General features: G+C 37.3%; 1 protein-coding gene across 29 annotated transcripts in view; it reads right to left on the bottom strand.

The window, feature by feature from the left end:
• LOC104608412 (uncharacterized) overlaps nucleotides 1–23,418 on the bottom strand; it is a 32,997-nt gene that overhangs the window by 3,637 nt on the left and 5,942 nt on the right. For 5 of the 29 annotated variants that reach the window (XM_088890002.1, XM_088890021.1, XM_088890000.1 and 2 more), the window contains exons 3-6: nucleotides 16,660–19,760; nucleotides 16,365–16,567; nucleotides 16,109–16,169; nucleotides 4,547–4,627 (exon numbers count right to left, since the gene is read on the bottom strand). In XM_088890002.1, coding sequence (XP_088746128.1) covers nucleotides 16,662–19,760 — 3,099 coding nt within the window. In that variant the 3' untranslated portion in view covers nucleotides 4,547–4,627; nucleotides 16,109–16,169; nucleotides 16,365–16,567; nucleotides 16,660–16,661. Of the gene's footprint in view, nucleotides 1–152; nucleotides 1,589–4,546; nucleotides 4,628–16,108; nucleotides 16,170–16,364; nucleotides 16,568–16,659; nucleotides 19,761–23,418 lie in introns of all 29 variants that reach the window. The other 24 variants (XM_088890006.1, XM_088890009.1, XM_088890001.1 and 21 more) reach the window with 14 other exon arrangements.

Raw genomic sequence — 23,418 nt, 5'->3', positions numbered from 1 at the left:
TATTTGTACTAAATTGGTGATGTGAGAGAAAAATATACCAAAAATCTTTTGTATTGCCTACAGAGGGAAATTTTGACAAAAAATTGGCAAATTCACCAATATTGAAAAAGTTGATAGTTTCCCATTCTTCACATCAACTAGTAGACACCAACCTGCATCTCTTCTTTTCTTCAGGATCTAAACCAGCAAGAAACTTGAATGCCCTACCTTCTTCAACTTGCTTATCATGCACTCCTTGTCACTGGCACTATCCCAATCAATAACCAAGATATGATCAAGTGCTTCCCAGAGACCTTCAAGGTTAGTAAAGTAGCTACTCACATATCTCGTTGTTGAGCTGTTAAATCTTGTATCAACTTGTACACCCATGCATTGTTCTTCCTCTGTCCATATGTAATAGAAATCTTTTCCCAATTCTTAAAGTCTGTAAAAAAGTGTTAACAGTCCTTGAAACCTTGGGGGTCATGGAAGACAAAATTCATGACATCACCACTGCATTCTCCCTATGCCAAGTTTTATACTAGGTTCTTCTTCTTTGGGTTCATTGGCCTTGCCATTGATGTACCCAAACAAACTTCTACCTGTAATAAACAACTTGGATGAGACAAACCACTCCCTATAATTATACTCATCCAGCTTCACATTTGTAATCTGAAGGCTAGTAATATTTAGTTCTCAAGACTTGTTCCAATGTCTCCTGGCCTATGATCTATATATGTAACATCACTAGTATGTGTTTACATCTCTGAGGCATGAATCTGCTAGTAGACCCCAAATACCACTTGTAAACAACTCTAGGGCTGAAATAAATAGCTTAATCTCCTTACTTTTTTTGATAAGTAAATAGCAAAAAATTTTATTAAATGAAAAGAAGATACAAGTAAGGGTGTTAAGTCAGCACCCGAGAACAAAGAAAACAAAAAAGCCATCTTTCAAACTAGATTACAGGCTCTGCATTACATATCTGATATCCCAGGACCTCTCCTAACCTACTCCAAAATCCTCCTTTTTTATTTGACTGAATTTAGGAAGAATCAGCACCCATTCAACCACTGTTCTGCCCACAGCCGCAACCATCTTCTCCATGCTACAAGCCTTGTCTTTGAAAGTCCTATTTCTTTCCTTCCATATGTTCCAACATATGCAAATGGGATGCAATTCCATAATATCTTCACCTTCTTGCTCCCAGTCAGCCTGGGCCATGTAGAAAAAATCTCTGCTGTTGAGGTTGGATGAAAGTCAGAGACCCTGAACATGGAAGTAAACACTTTCCATAGGAATCTTGAAAATCTGCATGAGATGAATAAGTGAATCTCCTAATTGCTTCCAGTCAGGCTGAATCTCAAACTCTTTCTTCTGTTGGGCTGCTGATTTTTATTGATTTCAACATCTAGATTTGATTTGTATCACCCTAACAAGGCATATTTTGGGCCTTTGATACCCTCTCCAGGGGAAGATTTTCTACAATTAGATCCTACATTTTAGGATGCTCAAAAAAAGAATGTTCGAGCAAATCAGAGAAGGGAAAATAGAAGGAAACAACATCAAGCAGGCTTCAATGCTCTGATACCATGAAATCAAATTTAACCTGCAAGAAGATTAAAGAAAAGGAAAAAAATCAAGAGAGAAGAGGATGGAAGAATGGGTAGCAGCAATTCAATTCTGTCCAGCCCTACTAAGGAGATTTATATCTTAAGTACAATTACAATGGAAAGGACAAATCTTCCCCTCATTAGGCAGAAGAAAGAAATAAAAAAAAATAACATACAGCCCAAGGCCCACTCAAGATACTAAAACAGAAGGAACACAAATGGGCAAGCAAGCCCAAAGATAAGACATCCCAAACTAATATAAATCATTCCTTTCAAAATCGTATTCATTCCAATTTAAAAGGTAAAGGACATATCAGAAACTATGATGCCTATGTACAAATATAGACACAAACATGGAACAGGAAATGGGGATACAAATCTCTATTTCCTAATATCCAGTGCATAAATATGGGTATGTATCCTATATAATATACTTATATTATGCTTTTATATTTAGCTTTTGAAGATAAATCTCTCATGACTTATATCTTGTCAAATTTAATTAAATATCTAAAGCGTACAGAGTTTTTATAGTATAATTGGTTAAGGCATTCCATTTAACATATTTTAAGGTTTAATGCTATAGAGTACATCTAGAAGTGTCAATGAAGTATCCGGTGTCATATATGAAAAGTGTGTTGTCCAACACTTCTATGCAAAGCATGTTAGGTATAATAGATCAGAAGGCTTTTGGCAAGTTTTGTGCTTTTAAAGTGGAATGATTGTCAGTGATCATTTTACTTGTCTTTCTTTTAAAGTGGAATGGTTGTCAGTGATCAGAAGCCTTTTGGCAAGTTTTGTTCCTTTCTGTCGGCCTTCAAAAGTATGCAGCAGGCCAATATTATCACTGTAAAAATCCAAATTCCAATATTATGTTGACCTTTACAGCTTTTGCAATGTCATCTAACAAAATTCTGAAAGTTTTTTCTGGCTCCATAGGATCAACCCATTGACAATATATATGCTCCATGCCCTTGATCATGAGACAGTCCACCTTAGAAGTCTATTTCCAGATTCAATAACCCCATGGAAACTGCCAAGAAAGCTGAGAAGTCTATTTCCACCTTAGAAGTCTATTTCCATAGGATCAACCCATTGACAATATATATGCTCCATGCCCTTGATCATGAGACAGTCCACCTTAGAAGTCTATTTCCAGATTCAATAACCACCACACCCCTGCCCTAAATCTAGGTCTGCAACATGGGTGCACAAAGCCAAGCAAGGATTTTGGGTTTCATGCTGGAATTTACAACTGGATGATAGAGAAAAGTTTCAACAAGTAGTACATTCCATATCAACATCTAATCATATGATTGATAGAGAATTTAATTAGTATTTTATCATAAAATTGATAAAAAATTCACTTGTGTGTTCATACAGCACTACCATTTTCTGGAGATCATGTAACAGCAAATCCCACACGATTTCATCTGCACCCAGATTACTTGATCTGTATCTGAGACCAGGCCTTGGGAACCTTACTGTCTTCCTTTTTTCCTTTCATTTTCTGATCATATACCTTCAAAGCTTTACTACCCTTAGTAATGTGGGTTTCGATCATGTGGTTTTCAAGAGTATCCTCCATGATAGGCCAAACCTGCAAGGGAGCAAGGTGTGCCTGATAACCTGGAATGACATCCCTTTGCTGTCCACTGGAACTATTAGCAAGGTGTTTTCCATACTGCTCCCTTCTTTTGAATCATCAACCCTTTAATATATCGATCCCCTTCATATTGAAGAATTTTAGTCTCGGAGTTCTTTTATCATGGTAAGAAAAACTCCTGTTAAGTGATTACATAGGGCAAATAGATTGAGATCCAGAGTAAGTTGACCATACCTGAGCCCAATGTACCATAAAAACCAAACCCAAATCTTCAAATCTTTCTTTCTGGTTGATCCATCTTCCTAGACTAGTGCCAATTTTATAATTTTTGGGTTATTGGTCAAGAGTTATTTTCTAATTTGTTAGTATCTTTTTTGATAATCAACAGAATGAATTGTATTCATTATAATGGGAAACCTTGCTGTCCAAAGATGGATAGCAGGTAGGTAGCATGTGCAATACAAAAGAGCAACAACCTGACCAGTCTTTCTTAAGTTGTGTTAATAACCAACTTCACAATTCCAGGTCCCGGACATCACCATTCTAAGGATTGCCTTGATGTTGCTGATTTAGCTAGGCCTTCGGCCAGCTCATTAGCACCCCTTCAAATCCATCTGATCTAATTTGTTACTATCTTAGAAATAAGGTTAATCATCTAGGATGGTCATAAATATTTTAAGTGTCTTCTTTAGAGAGAATATTGAAAGTTGAGGTTCTAATCACATCCCTTTTCATCAGCCTAACTTTCAGAGGACAAAACTTGTTTGTTTTACTTGATTTTGGTGTCATTAAATAGTCTATTGAGTTGTCTATCCAATTATACCAATATATTTGTAAATTTGATGTGTTTTGGGAGAATTATAGAAGTTATACTGGTAGGATGTCAATCTGTGGTAAGATTTCAGTCTTATTTTTAATTTTTTAGGGTACATCTTGGAGTTATCTTTGGTTTGTTTAGTTTAGAAAGATTAGTAATGGGTTATAAAAGTTACTGTAAGAATTTTGCGTCCTTATTTAAGTGCCCTTATAGGTTATCTATAGGTTTGACTGTGGTCAATTTCCTATTTGGAAAGGAACAGGAAATGAATTAGTTTTTTTTCCCACAAAGGCCCATGATTGTTTAGATGAAACTTAAAGTCACCTAACTGCATGAAGCACTGGTTCTTGAAAATAAGTATCAAGAGTGGAAATATACAACTCAATAAGTTGATTTATTGGAAGATATCAATTTATGATATAATGAACTCAAAAATTGCTGAAGCTTACAACCTATAGTGAAACTCCATTTGATGCAAAAATCTTTCCCAACATTGTGGTTTTCAACATATAAAGGAGACACACTATCTACCTTCTTGTTTATCAAAATAAAAGTAGTTCTTCTTAGTTGGATAGCATTTAGAAACTTTCTATGTGTGTTTTGAATCTGTATCTGCACCACAGATAATGCACAAAAAGGCGACTTGTTAGAGCTATAAAGGCTTTGCTATGCACGATACTTAGGCTTTCACCTTTCAAATAGTTGGTCTAACGGCTTATGAGGTCTAGCAATGGAACAACTTCAGAAAAACTTTCTAGTTAAAAGATTTGATTGAATATATAATTATCTTTATTCTACGTTTAGAAGAATTTATTATGAATAATCATGCCTTAATAAATTAGTATTTCAGGAGATGTGATAGGGGTTTCTCTGAATTCTCTCTCTAGGACAATGAATATATGATAAAATTTTGCCTCTGCTTTGTGGTAAGACCTCTCAATTATCCTATATCTTTATTTCCTTATAACTACTTTACATTTCCGCTATTTCCCTTGACTTAACTCTGTTCTTTCAATAAAGGTTGTGGCTTCAATCTTGGTGGACATTTTTCCATGAAGAAATGGTTTTAGGAATATTTCACTAGTTTTTCCAAGAGAAAATATAGAGAAATTAGGGAACGATTATAAAAACATGAAATTTGTTATGAAACCTCAAGATTTGTCAGAAGAAGTTTAATTGCATTTAAGACTCAAAAACATAGCAAACAATATGCATATAAATAAGAGAAGGTTGAGAGACTTAAGATAGATATATCAATTATATTCAAGTGATAAAACTTGTCAATGATTTCATCAGCAAGAAATTCAGAAAAATATCAGTATAATTTTGTTGATATTGAAAAAACTTTGAAAGTTAACAGTTAAACTTATTTTGAATGTTTCTGTCTGCAGACAATTATTTTTTTCTAGTTCACCTAACATATCTGTTAATAAAAAGGCTCAGTTTCTGTGTAGTATCGTTCCATTTGCAATATGGGAATTTGGAGAGAAAGAAGTGAACATATATTTGAGGATAAATGTTGGGCTAGAAGCAAAATGACTGCTGAAATCTGCGCTGTAATTGTTAAATGAGCAGTGGTCCATCAAGAATTTAAAGATACTAATAGGGATAAGAACTAACTTTTTGGTCTACTTTGGGCTTAAATGATAGGGCTCAATGAGAAATATGGATTTTGTTGATGTAATCCTGAATGGAAAATGCTGAGTTTTCTGTTTTGGTGAAATATCTTCATTTTGTGATTGTAATCCTTCCTTTTTTATTTAATGAAAAGTTTTCTATATCAAAAAAACTTTTTGAAAGATTCTCAATACATTGGCATTGGCATTATAATGGGAGAAAAAAGATCCTGGGGCTCTTCCATATTACCCCATAGCGAAAGGGTGAGATTTCAACCAAATTTGTCAATGTACAACCTCTCTTTAACTGGTTGCACTACATCTTATTTTTGGTATCTTAGCAATTTGCTTTCTCCGAGGATTTGTTTAGATATAATGGATTGAGAACTTTGAACTAGAAGTATACTTTCGATTAGAAGAGTTGCCAATTTTGTTTTTGGTAAAAACAGTTGAGAATTTGCTTTCTAAAAAGTCCATAAAGAAGAGTTCTATTTAAATGCAGATTACATATGTAGTAGATCTTTTAGTAATATATTGTACCTCAATTTCATTATTCAAAAGTATGAGGCATTTTGTCAAAGTGTCCCTACGATGATTTATCATGTTATTTTAGGAAGATGTTGGCTACAAGAACAAAAAGCTACATATGATCTCAAGAAGCATGCTTACATTTTTGGAAGGGTTTATAGAATCAGATTGTTCCATATTGATCTACCTCCAGTTAGTACATTACAATTGAAGATGTGGAGGACCTAAAATCTAACAGAGTCGATGGTACATGTGCTGATGAAGTATTCAACAACATTATTACTGAAGCAAAGGAAATTAGTGGGAGGTATGTCATTACTTTGGTTCATGATCATACCAAAGAGATGAAACAAAGAAAAATAGAAAACTAAAAGATTCCAAGCAACCAATCAAAGAACAAGAAAAATTGTCTCAAGCCAATCAAAGAACATTAAAACAAATTGAAGCTGAACCTTGATGGTAGTTCTATGGGCACTCTAGGGAGGGCAAGCATAGGAAGTGTCTTCAGGAATCACTTAGGCATGGTGTTGGCTATGTATTCAGGACCAATTGGTTTTAGTGGCTCGGTTAGAGCTGAAATAATGGCACTGTTGCAAGGGCTGAGATTAGCACAACAGCTTGGTTTCCTAGAACTTGAAGTTGAAAGAGATTCAAAACTGGTCATATCTTGGACAAGGCATTGTAATTCAGCACCTTGGAGTTTTAAACACGCCTTCAGGGAGATAGACTACCTAGCAAGGGAACTCAATATCACCTTCAGTTGGATTAAAAGAATTGCAAATGGGTTGGCAAATGTACTTGTAGAGAAGATGGGCCGAATGGCCGATAAGTTGTTTATTCTTTCTTGTTATTTATGTTTTCTCTGTAATGGGCCTTATTTTGGGCCCATCCTGTCAATATTAAGTTCTTTGTAAATTCTTGCCCAACTAAGGGCCTCCTTGTAATTATTCAAATATATCTTAATAAAATAGTGTTAGGGTGCTGAGAGAGGGAAGGTTCGAAACTTTCATTCTCATACCCTCATTTCCGAACTCTCAGCTCTCCTCTCTTCAGTTTTCTTCATGGTATCAGAGCATACCTGAACTTCAATATCCTAGGGCTGGAAGCTTAACTCGTATTGCCTGATTCTTGGAGGTCATTGGAAGTGCCCAAGACTCGAATCTCTTGGAGAAGTGGTTCGGTGGCCAGGAAGAATCAGAGAAAAGAAAAAGGGGAAGGGGAACAGCTCGGTTCTGGTTTGAAGCTCGAAACTGTAAGTTGTGCTCAGATTTCTGGGTTCAGTTTTCTTCTGGTTGTTCTGTATTGCTTTCGACTGTTGAAGTGTCCGAAAACTCTGGTTGTTCTATACTACCTTCGGCTGCCATTGAATCTGGTTTAACCCGGAAATTTCTGGGCTGTTTTTTCACTCCTTCTTGGACTGTCAAAACTGCCGAAACATCCTTGTAACAAGGCTGTGGATTGTTTCTTATACTTGGTTGTTTTTGGGGGGCTGTACAAACTGTTCTTGAGGCCTTTTTCTTTTTTGACAGTGGGGTTGTCTCTATTGCCCACACTATGTTTGTAAAAAGGGCTATTTCGGCAATACCAAGTGGTATTTATCTTGAAGTCCAGATTTGAAAAGGTACTTCGGCTGAGTGCCTAGAAGTTTCTGTTTACTTCTTGAAGGCCGAACTCAGTGTAGTGCCTTCTTGTGGTCGGCTGAACTCTGTTATTGCTTGTCCTTATTCAGTATACTTGTAGAAGTCATCTGAAATCATATTTGGAGTGTTTACATGATGTACTCCTCAGAGTTTGAAAACAAAAGTGGTGCTGAATATGGAATGGTTCAGGGGACTCCAAGTGATTCCTTATTGACTGTGACCACAGTTAAACTAAATGGAACTAATTATCTGACATGGTCACAATCAGTAAAGATTCATGTATGTAGTAGAGGAAAGTGGGGGTTCATTACCGGGAGTAAGAAGGCTCCCCCAGAAGATGATCCAACCTATGAGAAGTGGATGCAAGAAAATTACACTGTCATTGGGTGGCTTGTAAACTCAATGCAACCACAAATCAGTCAACACTACCTATGGATGAATTCAGAAAAAGAAATTTGGGACAGTGTTGCAGAAACCTATTCCCAAAAACCCAATGTGGCCCGGGCATATAAATTTAGAAGTGATGTAAAGAATTTAAGGCAAGGGGAGAAACCTCTTGCTGTATATTTCTCAACCCTGAAGTCCCTATGGCAAGAGATTGACCTAATAGAAGCTGTAACTTGGGACACCACCAATGATGCAGAGACCTACAGAAAATTGGTTGAAAGGAACAGGTTATTTGAGTTCTTAACTGGACTAAACCCAGAATATGATATCACAAAACAGAATATTCTTTCCAAGGAGTGTGTCTCTTTGTCACAAGCTTATGCATTGGTGAGTAGTGAAGAGAGCAGAAGGGTTGTCCAGGTTCAAGGGGTTGATATTAATGATCACTTTTCCAATATGGGGATTAAACCTAAAGGGAATGCTAGACTTCTGGTGGCACAGGAAAGAAAGAAGTTATATGTGAGTACTGCAAGAAGCCGAAGCACACCAAAGACAAGTGCTAGAAATTACATCCTAATCTTGTTCCCATTCGGTTTCAGAAAAAACATGATGGTAAAAGATCAGGAAGTGCAAATGTAGCTGTCGAACCAGATAGTGAAGAGATGTCTGCTTCTACACAGTTGGCAGCCATGAGAGCAGAATATGAAAAGTTTGGGAAGATGATCAATCAGCTGAGTGATGTGACCTCTCCTTCCAACCCTTCAGGAAATTCTACTACTTCAGCATTTGCTCATTCAGGTATAAGGGCTTCTGCTAATCATGCTACCACTTCAGGTAATCTCAAGATCCCTTGGATTATTGACTCAGGTGCTTCTGACCATATGACCAATCTGTCTACCTTGTTTGTTTCATATGACTTACTTCCTGGACGTGATAAAATCACTTTAGTTGATGGTTCACTTGCCCCTATCTCTAGTAAGGGAACCATCAAGGCTACGGATTCCTTGTTCCTACCTTTTGCCCTCCATGTACCTAAACTAAATACAAATCTGTTGTCTGTGAGTAGTTTAACCAAGTCACTAAACTGTTGTGTAACCTTTTTTCCTTCCTACTGTGTTTTTCAGGATCTGGAGTCTCAGAAGGTGATTGGGAGTGGCCATGAGGCAAACGGAATATACCTGCTTGATACTTCGGGACAATGCACCGATCATCTTGGGAATGTTGCTCTCGGATCTGCCTCTTCAGAGTCTGTTAGTCGGATTATGTTGTGTCATCGTCGTTTTGGTCATCTGTCTTTTTCTGCCTTGAGTCATCTATTCCCTGAACTGTTTAAGGGAATTAGTTTGTCCAGTCTTCATTGTGAGTCTTGTGAATTGTCAAAGCATTGTAGAAACAATTATCCTTTGAGCAATAAAAGATCTTCTGTTCCTTTTAATATTGTGCATTCTGATGTGTGGGGACCTTACCACTTACCCTCCATGGGTGGCTACAAATATTTTATCCTGTTTATTGATGACTTTTCTCGGTTCACTTGGATATTCCTGATGAAATCCCGTGATGAAGTTCCAAGACTTGTAAAACAATTCCATGAATTTGTTCAAACCCAATTTGATACCAGGATTAAAATCTTCAGATTTGACAATGCAAAAGAATACTTTGAGAAAAACCTATCCTGCTATCTTTCTAACATGGGGGTTATTCATCAAAGCTCGTGTGCTAGGACCCCAAAACAGAATGGGGTTGCTGAGAGGAAAAATAGGCATATTGTTGAAGTTGAAAGAAGTATCTTATTTGCCTCACATGTTCCTACCAGGTTTTGGGGTGATGTTGTTCTTACTGCTACCTACCTTATAAACTGTATGCCATCTAGGGTTTTGGGGTTTAAGTCTCCCTTCACTCTTCTTCATCCGGACAAGGACCTTTTTCCTATTCCTATTCGTGTCTTTGGCTGCACCTGTTATGTACATGTTCCAAGTGTCCAAAGGCATAAATTTGAACCCAAAGTTCAAAAGTGTATATTCCTTGGTTATTCCCCCACACAGAAAGGTTATTGTTGTTTTGATCCAAAGTCTGGCAATCGGTATGTCTCAATGGATGTCACCTTTGATGAGCTTTCCCCCTTTTATGGTTCCTCTCCAGAAGGACATTGTCCATAGGGGGAGGATTTGTCACAGATGTTTGCTCTTCCTCTTCCTATCCCTGTTGAGTCTCTTGATGTGTCTGCTTCTCCTTCAAATGTATCAAGGGTGGATCAGTCGTTTCATTCTCCTTGTCCCAGTACTCTACCTCCTCGTCCTATCCTCAATCCCAAGGTGTATCAAAGGCAAAGATCCAGAAATGTGCAGGTTGTTTCTCCTACAACACACGAGCCTCATACACTTCCAGTCACAGAAGAGACAACAGGTACTATTTCAGCACCTTTGGATTCATCCTTCCCTGACCTTGATATTCCCATTGCTGTTAGAAAAGGAAAACGGAAGTGCACTGCACACTGCATTTCCAAGCACCTTTCTTACAGTTTTCTTTCACCTTCATACTTTGCCTATCTCTCTTCTGTTGCTTCTCATCCTATTCCCAGGTCTGTGTTAGAAGTTCTTAAGATTCCAGAATGGAGGGAGGCTATGAGATCTGAAATCGATGTCCTACACAAGAATGACACATGGGAAGTGGTGGATTTACCTGAAGGGAAGGATCCAGTTGGTTGCAAGTGGGTCTTTACTATCAAATACCGAGCTAATGGCACCATTGAAAGGTACAAGGCTAGGCTGGTTGCAAAAGGCTATACACAGACATATGGGATTGATTATTTAGAGACCTTTGCACCTGTTGCCAAGATGACATCTATGAGGGTTCTTCTATCTTTAGCTGCTCACTTTGACTGGCCCCTTTATCAATTGGATGTGAAGAATGCATTTCTGAATGGTGAATTACATGAGGAGGTTTACATGTCTCTTCCTCCAGGGATGTATGGAACTGATATGAAAGGGAAGGTATGCAGGCTGAAGAAATCTCTTTATGGACTAAAACAGTCCCCTAGAGCATGGTTTGAGAGATTTAGAACAGCACTTGTTAACTTTGGTTATGTGCAGACACAGTCTGATCATACTCTTTTTGTGAAGAGGAGTGGACCTCTAGCAGTATACCTCATTGTGTATGTAGATGATATTGTAGTGACTAGTAATGATGTTTCAGGAATTCATGATCTAAAATCTTTTCTCCATACAAAGTTTGAGATTAAAGATTTGGGGGAATTGAGATACTTTCTTGGCATAAAAGTGGCTCGATCCAAGGATGGGATTCTTGTCTCCCAAAGGAAGTATGTTCTTGACTTGCTCTCTGAAACTGGAAAGATGGGTGCTAGACCAGTTGCTACTCCTATTGATATGAGTCATAAACTCTCAGCCTCAGAAGGGACATTGTTAGAAGACAAAGGAATCTTTCAGAAACTTCTTGGAAAACTTTTGTACCTATGCATGACTCGGCCAGATATTGCATATGCAGTCAATTGCATTAGCCAATTCATGCATGCTCCCCGAGACACTCATATGGCAGCTACAGAGAGAATCCTATGTTATTTGAAGGGCTCCCTAGGAAAGGGTATTCTGTTTGCCAAGCATGGTCATATGAAACTTGAAGCCTACACCGATGCTGACTGGGCCGGGAACATTGATGACAGAAGATCTACTTCTAGATATTACAGCTTGGTGGCTAGTAATGTTGTTTCTTGGAGAAGCAAGAAACAATCGGTTGTTGCTCGGTCTTCTACTGAAGCAGAATACAGGGCCATGGCACATGGAGTTTCTGAATTATTATGGCTAAAATCTTTGATGGAAGAACTTGGAATTGAATATGACAAGCCAATGATGTTGTACTGTGATAATCAGGCTGCCATTAACATTGCTCACAACCCAGTGCAACATGATAGAACCAAGCATATTGAAGTTGATCGACACTTCATTAGGGAAAGGGTCTCTTTGGGTGAAGTGTGTCTTCCTTTCATCACATCTGAAGGATAGTTGGCAGATTTTCTCACCAAAGGCATTCCCAAGGCAAAACTTCAGCATGATACTAGCAAGCTTGGCATGATTGACATCTATGCTCAGCTTGAGGGGGAGTGTAGAGAAGATGGGCCGAATGGCCCATAGATTGTTTATTCTTTCTTGTTATTTATGTTTTCTCTGTAATGGGCCTTATTCTGGGCCCATCCTGTCAATATTAAGTTCTTTGTAAATTCTTGCCCAACTAAGGGCCTCCTTGTAATTATTCAAATATATCTTAATAAAATAGTGTTAGGGTGCTGAGAGAGGGAATGTTCGAAACTCTCATTCTCAGACCCTCATTGCCGAACTCTCAGCTCTCCTCTCTTTAGTTTTCTTCAGTACTAGTAAAACAAAGGGTGAATAGAAACCAATTGCTTTAGGAAAAAATGTAAACTCTTATATCTGGGGATTGGCTGGAATGGTCCAACATTTGTACTAAAATTTAACTTCAAATTTAATTAATGAATATCCTTTACTGATCAAAAAAAAAAAAGAAAGAAAGAAAGTTGTTCCAATGCCTAAGCATCAACATGAGCCAAAATTTGAGTCCTTTGAATATCAAGAAAAGCCTCAACAATTGGATGTGAATACACCTAGGAGGCTATTGGCAACAATTGTTCATCATATTTTTCACGAAAACCCATTCTAAGCTCCCTTCAGTACTCATGCTAAGATTTAAGAAGAATTATACAAACTTTTGGGGGTGGAAACATGGAATATGGATTTTTTAAATGCATTTATTATCAACCCAAAGAATCATATTTCCCAATTACTTCAATGCCCTCTCAATAAATGCTCAATTAGTGATGGTACATGGTGATCACCTAATGCTGGTCTTGACAATACAAGGTCTTGGTAGGGGTTAACTGGATAGGAACCTAAGCTACAGCATTTAATGTATGAAGTGATCACATTCTCATGCTTGTCAGCCCCAGATTTTACCAGTGCACCAAAAATGACCCCATTATTAATGACTATGCAAATGTTGCAAAGAATATTTTAAAAAATAGAAGCATTCCATTAGGCATTCCACTATCCCAAGGTGTGGCTAATAAACCAAAATGCAAGAGGCATTAGTCTACTGAACATAAATTTTTCAATTTCTCAACTAATATAAAAAAATAAAATAATATAAAAGCATAGCAAAATAAGCATCAATTTTGGTAGACCTCTGACATGTAGAAATAGGAAAGTTTTGGGGATTATTTATAGTTTGATAAATATTTGGAAGGAAAATCCAGAGAAATTAATGGAAGTATCAAAATCATGGATTTTGTTACAAAACTTAAGGGATTGTAGTAATTGCACATTTAAAATTCAAAAAACCATATAAACAACTATTCATATCAAATAAGAGAAGATTAATAGACTTAAATAGGTTCATTAATTACTATAAATATCTAATTGTTAAACTTATCAGTGATTTCATTGGCAAGATATTTCCAATAATTTTATTGGAATTTCAGAATGTTTCATTGATATTTGGAAATATCACTAATATAATGATAAAAAATATGTTAGGACTTTTTTATCACTCCTAATAAAAAGGTGTGATTTTGAAAAAAAAAAATCACATATATTGCAAAACATCCTATTACCAAAACTGCCACATTCAAATAGAAAAATCAAGGGCTAATCAGGTAAAAACTGACAAGAAATAAACGTAATATGATTTATAAACAGATTTGGTTAATGCCAACAATGGAATTGTAAATACAATGGATATAAAGCATTAAGGCAATTATATAACAGTAACGAAATGAAAAGCATTTTTAATTCACAAATCACAATTCACTTAAGTTACATAAAATCTAAAGCAATGAAGCAATAATATCAATTATCAATAAGGATAAATTTTGAGTACCAAGTTATTAACTAGTAACTTAATTGTTCACTTCTTGCAAGTAAAGCTCTAACAGATTTTTTTTTTTTAATAAATGCATCTGAACTTGGAAGACGGCTGCTAAAGGAAGGGGCCCTATGTTTCTTTTCTAATCTCATATCTTTTTTTATCCAACATTTGTTTTTTTTTTTTTTTCATTTTGTTTGGTGGGAAGTGGAGTCCTCAAGTAGAGGTGGGTATCCCATTCAAAATTTCATTCTTTTCTCCACCTAAAAGGAGAGAAACATTTTGTAGACATGTACCACATTGGGAACCCTTTGAAATATTTGGGAAGAAAGGAATGCTAGGATATTCAAAGAAAAAAGCCAAAGTAAAGGAGCCATAGAAACTAGCAGTTGGTAGCAAATTCCTTGCAGAGAATATTTGTAATTTAGACATATTGGTGGAAGGAGACTCATACAATTATAAGTTGTCTTAAAAACAGTATAGGCTCTTGGAAAGATAGATACATACCAAGGGAGGTTGAAAAGTTGGCTACGGAATTGACAACAAGTTATAACTGGGTCCCAAGGTTTGCAAATGCAGTGGTAAATTGGTTAGCAAGACAAGGAATAAATAAAAATTTGTTGTATAGGGGATTGATTCCCCAAGATGAGTTATTGTGAAAAGAAATTCAAGGGTGGCTAGAAAGGACTGGGTCAACATTTCATACAAAATTATTTTTATTCATATTCATTAATGTTACAACTTAATAATAAAGTGAGAAAAGATAAGGGTCAGAGAACCCCCTTTATGTCTTAGAGATGAACAAGAAGAAAGGGATGAAGCCCACCTCATGCATGAGGGAGAGAGCAGTTGCCAAAAAATTGTGTACCTCTAGCTGTAAGAAGCAATCAATCCTCAAGAGTCCTATTGGGTTTGATGCATTAATTGTTTATATTTATGGCATCATTGATAAAGAGGACAGATTAAACAATATTCAAAGACTCGGTTCTTCTTTGCCAATGAATTTAGGATTAAGGATCTAGAAGATTTATATTTCTTGGAAATTGAATTTGCTCTCACAAAAGAAGCATGCATATTTCTCAAATGAAATACATCCTCACATCCTCCTAGAGAGATAGGAACAGTAGGATCAAAGCAAGTTCATACTCCAACCTAGTAGAATCATTAAAACAAACAAGATTATTAGGTATTTAAAATCTTCACCTAGGAAGGGAATTTTATTTTTTAATCATGGAAATTTGCAAATTGGGCAAGATTTGTCACTAACTGTAGTTCTACCGACGGTTGTTGTGCATATATGGGAGGTTATCTGATTACTTGGTAAAGTTAAAAAGCAAGTTGTAGTCTCCCGATCTAAAGACAGGCAGAATTCAGCCATATGACTCGTGAGTTTGCAAAATGTTCTAGCTCAAGCCTTTGCATTTTGAATTAGGCTTCAGTACTCCTAGACTCATAATTCTATAAATTTGTATTATGTCAACAAAATTGTGATTATAATTTACAAAATCTTGTTCAGCATGATCACACAAAGCATATAGAAGTTGGTTGCACTTTGAAAAGAAAATCTCTATTGGGTAGATTTGTATTCCATATGTCACTACACAACTAAAGGTGGCTGAGCTTCTTGGTAAAGGGTGCTAGTCAAGTTTGATTGCCAGAGATATTTGGCAAGTTTGGCATGATTGATATCTCTGTTGATGGTTAACAATGAAGTATATATTAATATGATAAAAAGATATAGGAAGTACAGCTGTTAACACCCTTTATAATGAGAAGAAACCAAAGGACCTCTATTATGAGGCAAGCTAAAAGCAATTATAAAGAATTAATCAACAAGAAAGTACAAATAATAAGAGCCCATGACACCACAAAACTACCTAATGATAGGAGCATCACCAACAGAGAATGAAGTATTTTTTTCCCAAATTTATACAAGACAAATAGTAAAAGATAAAAATCAAATAGAAATAAAATAACATAGAGATTCATCTACAGAATATTTGTAACAAATTTTCTTTCTATAAATATCAAACCTTAAATGCACTCATCCAACCAAGAGAAATGCAAAAAGAATCTCTCCACGATTAACCATACCTAAGCAAAATCCAGAAGAATATATTTCGTTATTTCATGATATGCACATGCATAATCACCCTCAAACATAATTGCAACTAGAAGATTCAGGTAAGAAACTAAGAGAAGATGATATTATCAGTGAAGCATGAATGTACTTCAAAGAAATTAACATTTCCAGGATGCCACACTCCTTGGGCCAGTGGATCTGGTTACCTGATTAAGAAACTTGAATTTGAAAGCATAATTAAATGACAGACATTTGGTATCTTGAAGTTTGATCGCAGCCAAACAGTACAACATTATCAGAGCTACTGTTCAAAAACCTGTAGTTGAGTAAATTTCTTTTGATTTTGAAACAAATATTGATGCATACTTGTCAATTGGAATTTTTTCCTATCTTAGACAGAAAACTCAACCTACAAAACACATAAAAACTGCTTTTAGAAAGCATGCCTTACGTACGATACAGCCAATTAATTCATTAAAATCAGATATAAACCAGACTTACTCTCAAAACCTGTAAACCTTTGCTGATGTCTCCTGAAATTCTGGAATATTATCAGTTGTGTTAACAGCTCCAAAGGGTATGGTTGAATGAGTTGGTCTAGAATTATACTGAGACATGTTCTGACGGGGTTTCAGAATGTGTTTTGCTCCTGCGCTTAATTTAATAGGACCTGATCTTGTCACAACATCCGGATTAGAAGAATTGTGATCAGATGACATTCCACATTCATCCTGAATCTTCACTGGACAGTATCCGGTGCTGCTTGCCTTCTCCCCACATACATCAGATTCAGCTGATTCTCTGTTATATTGTGTATGGCAAGTGAATTCCATATTTTTCTTCAATTCTTTTGGAGATCTTGGAACCTCTTGCATCTCTAAAGTGGGTTTCTTTGCAGCTTTTGTTGAATTGTCTGTTTTAGAAGCAGCTCTCTTTTTGAATTTCTTTTCATGGTCAGGATCTCCAGGATGAATACTTTTCATCCTTACATCCTTGGTCCTGTTTGTGGAAGTTGTATTCCACAAGGAAGCAGATTTGTATCCTGGTGGGACTGGGATAAGTGGAGGGTAAACTAAAGAGGCTAGAGAAGATGAACTCTTCATGCAAGGGTGAGAATTGCTGGGGTTGTGAGAAGACATAATCAAATTCTTATTAAGGGGAGGGTTAGCTGGAAACCTAGTTCCAGACATGGTACTGGGATGAGGTTGAGCACTTGTATTAGGATATGGTTGAGAAGTTAGGTCACTCCCTTTCTGCTCTGTTGCATTTAGTAGCCAATGGGGAAGGTTCACTGAAGAGCTTTGAGAACATGATGGCTGCAAATGCTCTCCAGACTCTTGATTGGAGAAGGGAAACTGGAGAGTTGGTTTTGTACCACATTCCAAGCACTGTTTACAGTTGAATTGGGCAGAACTTAAAAGGTTATGCTGACAACCATCAAAAGGAGTTGATGCAGGGGATGGAATTTGAGAGATCATTTTCAAAGATTCAGTTCCAGAAATACAGGGATCCAAGGACCTCACTTTCTGATTTGGCAATTCTAGGGAAGGACAAGGATGGACAAAGTTTTGCAATTGTGCATCTGGGTTGCCATTGATCATGGGAAAGCTATTTTGTGATTTTACATATGTTTGCCAGTCTAGATATGAGTGAGCAGATTTAGGCTCTACCCTTTTCTCCTGAAAAATACTTTGTAAGGGAGAACAACTTCTTGGTTCAAATGAAGAAATTATAGTTTCTTTCAATTCTTCTGATACTGGAAGTATAACCAATTCAGGCTGGAAATGTCCTTTCAGAGAAGAGTTGCCTGGTGCAACAATGGCAGGACGATGCTCTGACACAATTTCCTTATCTGTCCATATCTTTCCATCCTCAGAACCTTGGACTTCTTTGCTACGTACACCCACTGTAACATCTTTACCCATCAGCCGCAATGTTGGTTGGGTGGTAAGCGGAAACCCACAGTCCTGAATTTCCTTTGGTTGAATCTTTTCACCTTCAGTTTGATGTGGAGTTGAAGTATACTTATGCCCAGAAGAAGGTATGTCAACGAGGTTCAGGTCGGAATCAAATTGATAGGCAGAGGGGTTGTTTCCCCTCACTGAATCATGCCTGTGAACATCTGCACCTCCAGTATATTGGAATCCACTAATACTTAACAAAGATGAAAATGATACTTTAGAGTTTTCTTTCTGATAGGGTTTCTCAGCAACCAGTTTTAAGTTGTCTCTGGTAAGTCCAGTCTCAGCAATACCCTTCTCTTTCAAGTGTGAATTATCAAATACACTCTTTGTCTCCAGAAGATGATGCTTTGGGGAAATGCTTGAAGTCCCAATAATTGTGTTTTGCTTCTGCAGTGGGAACCCTGCTTTACCACTTGAATGCAAAGGGATCAGTTCCCCCTGTGAATTAAGAGGCAAACCAATAAAACCTTCACCAATGCACTTATCTCTGAAAATAGCTTCTCTTTGCTTCTTCCACTCAACAGAGGGACATATGCTGCTCATTAAATCCCTAGCAGTCAGGTGACCAAGTGACGGGTAAGGTGAAGCACAATGGTTGAGCCTTTGAGTGGTGTCTTGTGACAGAAATGGATGCCTTGCACTTTTTTCTGTATTTGTAGCAGAACAGGATGGTAAGAACTGAAAATTTGCCTTTCTGTTTGTCAATGAATACATTGCAACAGATCTTGGAATAGAATCTGCACAGGGATCGGGTAGATTTATCCCAGTATCAGATATCCCTTGGATATTTCCATCTGCTTGAGCCTCTACAATGGGATTAAATCCCCTATTTGTAGTAGAATGGAGGAGTTGGGGAATGCCCACATGTGAAAGAGACTGTGAGGCAGTCAGGTTACCTTGATTGAGCAAATACAAATTATCATCATGCTGTAATTCCTGGTTGAGGTCTACAAATTCATCTGGAGTTTTTTCTTTATCCTGGAAATCTCTTTTAAGTTGACTTGGAGATGTTGGTGAAATGGGACAACTGTGATTATCATCCAAACATATATTTTCATGTGCAGGTAGGAACTCAGTTCCGTTTCTAATGCTAACAGCAACATTTTCATTACTTCCATCCACCTCCAGGGCCTCAATCGCAGGGGATAATTTTTTATTATTTTCCATAGATTGATCATGTAATGGTAGAGCATCTATGACATCAGGAAATACTTTTCCAAGGCTTTGCACTTGAGGCAGATCAATGGAAGGGCACCCTTTCTTTATTGGTCCAAGTATGTCATCCTTACCTGAAAATCTGACATGTTTGTCTGATTGTTGACCTCGTCTAAGGTTTATTTGATTACCACCCTGTATATCACCTAAACCAGCAGAGCACTCACTGGAAATGGCTGTTGCCCGATTCTTCAGAATACTGTGAATGGGAAAAACTGGTTTTTCATGCTGCTGGTGTTCTGGTACTAATTCGGAATCTTGTACAATTTTTTGTGTACAGGAACTTTTCATGCTTGATTGTCTCTTTTTTGGGATAACACCAGTATCTGAGATGTCCTTTCCCAACCTCTTATTGTGTAATGAAACTTTTTTTCGTCCGGAGATATCAGCTTGAGATGGAACTTTTAGTTTACTAATTTTTCCCTGCAAAAGAGACATGCCATACCAAATCATTAACGCATTTTGAATTCATATGCAATCCAGCACTACGTTTCACATGAACAAGAGATGCAGAGTTAGGCGAATGTTAAAGCAACACTGTGGAAGTGTCAAACATCAAATTTAAGAACGATAAGCAATCGACTTGCAAGAAAAAAAATATACCACATTTCTTCTTTTAGAATAAAGTAATATTTCATTTAAAAAGAAGGTCATACATTCTATTTATCTAGATGTAAACTAAGCAAGTTCAAGTTCCAGAAGAAAGTGTCCAGCAAAACAAATATGATTGCCTCAATGTGGTCAGCTCTTCTGGCAGCTTTAATGTGGTCAGTATGGATGGAAAGAAGCAGAAGGTTGTTTGAGAACAAGTTCACACATGAAAATAAAGTGATAAAGAATATGGTGGGCAGACTGGGATCGCGGATAGCTGTTGAGAAAGAGTTTAGTCAAGGTACAGAAGATTTGTTTTTGTCTGAACAGAGTTGATTTGGATTGTAATGAACTTGTAAGTTGCTTTGATGTGGCTAGGTGTTGGTTTGCTCCTACAGTGACTCACTGTAGGGAAAAGTTTTGTAAAAGTTTCTATTTGTGCAACAATATACCTTGCTTTAAAAAAAAAAAAAAAGATGATGCACAAGTTGTACATTCATGTATATAAGTATAGGGTCAGATATAACAGCACGGTACTATCCTTTGTTCCAAAGAGACACCTACCCTTAAATATGATTATTATCCCAAAGGATATTCACCTCACCTCAAATCTTCTCTACCCACACCCTCACAAGCAAGGGTCTTCCATTGAGTTAGCTCACCAATATGTCCAAAGAATATCTTCTTGTGTCCCATGACAAAGTTGTCTTCCTTCTCTAATCTGATGGAGATTTCTTAAGTAGCACACAATTAATTTTGTATCCTTCTACTACTAGTTCTAAGAAACCAGACTCCTTGGCCAATATCAGACCTTGAAGTGCACCATCTAGCTCAGCTCTTATGGAGCTCCCAACACTAATTGGTCCTAAAAAAGCAAATATAGTGTACCTTCTTGACAGTATGGCCGACCAGAAATAAGAGGAAGAGAAGAGGAGAGAAGAGGAGAAGAGAAGAGAAGAGAGGAGGGAAGAAAGAAGGTTAGAAATAAGTGCACCATTTAGCACATGTCATTTTTGCTTTATGAACCGCAATAGGAAGATTAAGGTTAGAAACCACACAAGGTGGCTCAGTAATAAGTTCACCGCAAGTATCAAAAAGAAGAAGAGGTTCAGAATCCAGATTACCTAAGTCCAGGAAGTCAAATTGTAATAGACATTCAATCTCTGGAGTCATCCTCTTTTTTCGTCTAACGAACCACTGGTGCCAAGACCAAGGAATGGGAGGAGGCACAGGAGGAGTATTACTACCACCACAAGGAAGAAGAGGAGAAGGGGAAGGATCAACAACACCAATTATAGTTGGAGTAGGAATTGGCATACAAAAAGGAGTCTGATCTTCACTAGCTTTCTCCCCCTGAAGAGAAGGACAAGAAGAGGAAAATAAGAGAGTAGACTCAAAGAATGTAACATCTTTGGGCACATACCTTTTTCCAGAGTGAGGGTCATAACAAAGGTACCCTTTTTGGACTGAAGAATATCCCAAGAAGACACACTTAATAGACTTTGGATCAAATTTTAACCTAGAAGGACTCATGTCATGGACAAAACAGAAGAAGCTGATGAGGAGACTGGAGATGAAGGGTCCGTGAAGGAAGTCTATTAATAAGATATAAAGCTGTTTGTATAGCATCCCCCTAGAACCGAGTTGGGACATGCATCTGGAATAACAATCCCCTAGCAACTTCAACCACATGTCTATTTTTCCTCTCTGATACCCCATTTTGTTGGGGGTATGAGGACATGAACTTTGGTGAATTGCTCCTTTCTCTTCAAGGAAAGTTTGTAAGTGCTTCTCCAAGTATTCCTTGGCATTGTTAGATCTAATAATCTTAATCTTCTTTTCAAATTGTGCCTCCACCATATTAAGAAAACCTTTTATAATTGAAGGAACTACATCTCGGCTCTTCATCAAATACAGCCAAGTATACCGCGAGTAGTCATCAACAAAGAGAATGAAATATTTATAACCACCCATACATGGAATAGAATAAGGTCCCCAAACATCAGTAACATTACTTCTCTCATTACTTGCAAAATATGTGGTTCTACATTGCTTTGATAGTTGGAAAACTTCACATTGTAAACCAGAACTAGACAAGGACTCAAACAGACTAGGAAACAAAAACTTCAACGAACCAAAAGACACATGCCCAAGACAGTGATGCCACGATTTCAATTGACTTAGTTTTTCATCATGACAATACTCAGACTAACACATTAACCCAAACTTTGGAGACTGATCAAGAAGATAAACTCCATCGGCATCATGTCCACTGCCAATCGTCTTCCCCGTACTCGGATCCTAGAAGACACAATAAAATGGAAAGAATGTTTCCGAACAATTATGAGACTTTGTAAGAGAGCTAACAAATAAGAGATTTCCATGCAATTGTGGGACATGGAGAACTGTTTCAGAGAAAGGTTGTTGGTAAGTTTAACTTCACCCAAACCCGAGATTGGAGTTTGAGATCCATCGACAACAGTAATCTTACCTTTCCTTGAAAAAAGTTTATACGTGGTAAAGTAGGAAGGCATACCAGTCATATGATCACTGGCTCTTCTGTCAATTATCCAAGGGCCAAAGGATGAGGCATGACATGCAAGTGTAGTACCTGATTTTGCAAAGGCACTAAAAGGTGTATGTGAACCAGCAGATGTAGGTAACCCACTCTTTTCAAGATGGAGCAAGATACCACTCAATTTTTCCATCACATCAGAGGTGTCATGAGTAGATGCCTGAGCAGAAGAATTCCCCTCAAGCATGTGAGTCTGAGAATCATGACTAGCTGTAGCAACATGAGCATTTACCTTCTTTCTGGTTTTAAAATTCTTAGGCTTTAGGTGGGGATTTAGTTTCCAGCACCTATCCTTGGTGTGCCTTGGCTTCTTGCAATGTTCACAAACTACATCTTCAGGTTTACCAGAACTCTATTTGGGTTTTGTAGACACAAGATCTGTGTGCTCATTGACAGGAACTTGCATCATGGCAATCCTCCTACTCTCTTCATTCTGCACCATAAATATACTATGGAGAGTGACAAGATATCAGCACTAAGGATATGTTGCCTGGTGAAATCATAATCAGCATTCAATCCAACAAGAAAATCAAAAACTCGGTTTTTCTCAATGCACTTCCTATATTGTTCAGCATCAATAGGATCCTTCCACTCCAAAGCTTCTAAATGATCCATTTCTTCCCAAAATGATTGTAAGGAAGAGAAATACATGACCACCGATTTCTCCCCCAGTCGCATATTACATGCTTCTCTTCGCAATTGATAGATTCTAGCTGTGTTCTTCGCTTGAGAATAAGTTGAAAAGTTAACCTATCCCAAATGTCCTTAGCTGTTGGAAGGAACGTATAATTGTGGGCAATGTGAGGCTGCATAAAGCATACCAGCCAAGACATAACCAGCAAATTATCCTGCTCCCATTTGTAATAAACCTAAGCTTACCTCTTCCTCCGATTGTAAGCTTAGCTGATTGAGACC

The sequence above is a fragment of the Nelumbo nucifera genome, chromosome 6, assembly GCF_055504915.1.
Source record: "Nelumbo nucifera cultivar China Antique chromosome 6, China Antique-T2T, whole genome shotgun sequence".
NCBI classification, from domain to species: Eukaryota; Viridiplantae; Streptophyta; class Magnoliopsida; order Proteales; family Nelumbonaceae; genus Nelumbo; species Nelumbo nucifera.
The sequence above is the reverse complement of the archived record's forward strand: the minus strand, read 5'-3'. Positions and strand labels throughout refer to the sequence as shown.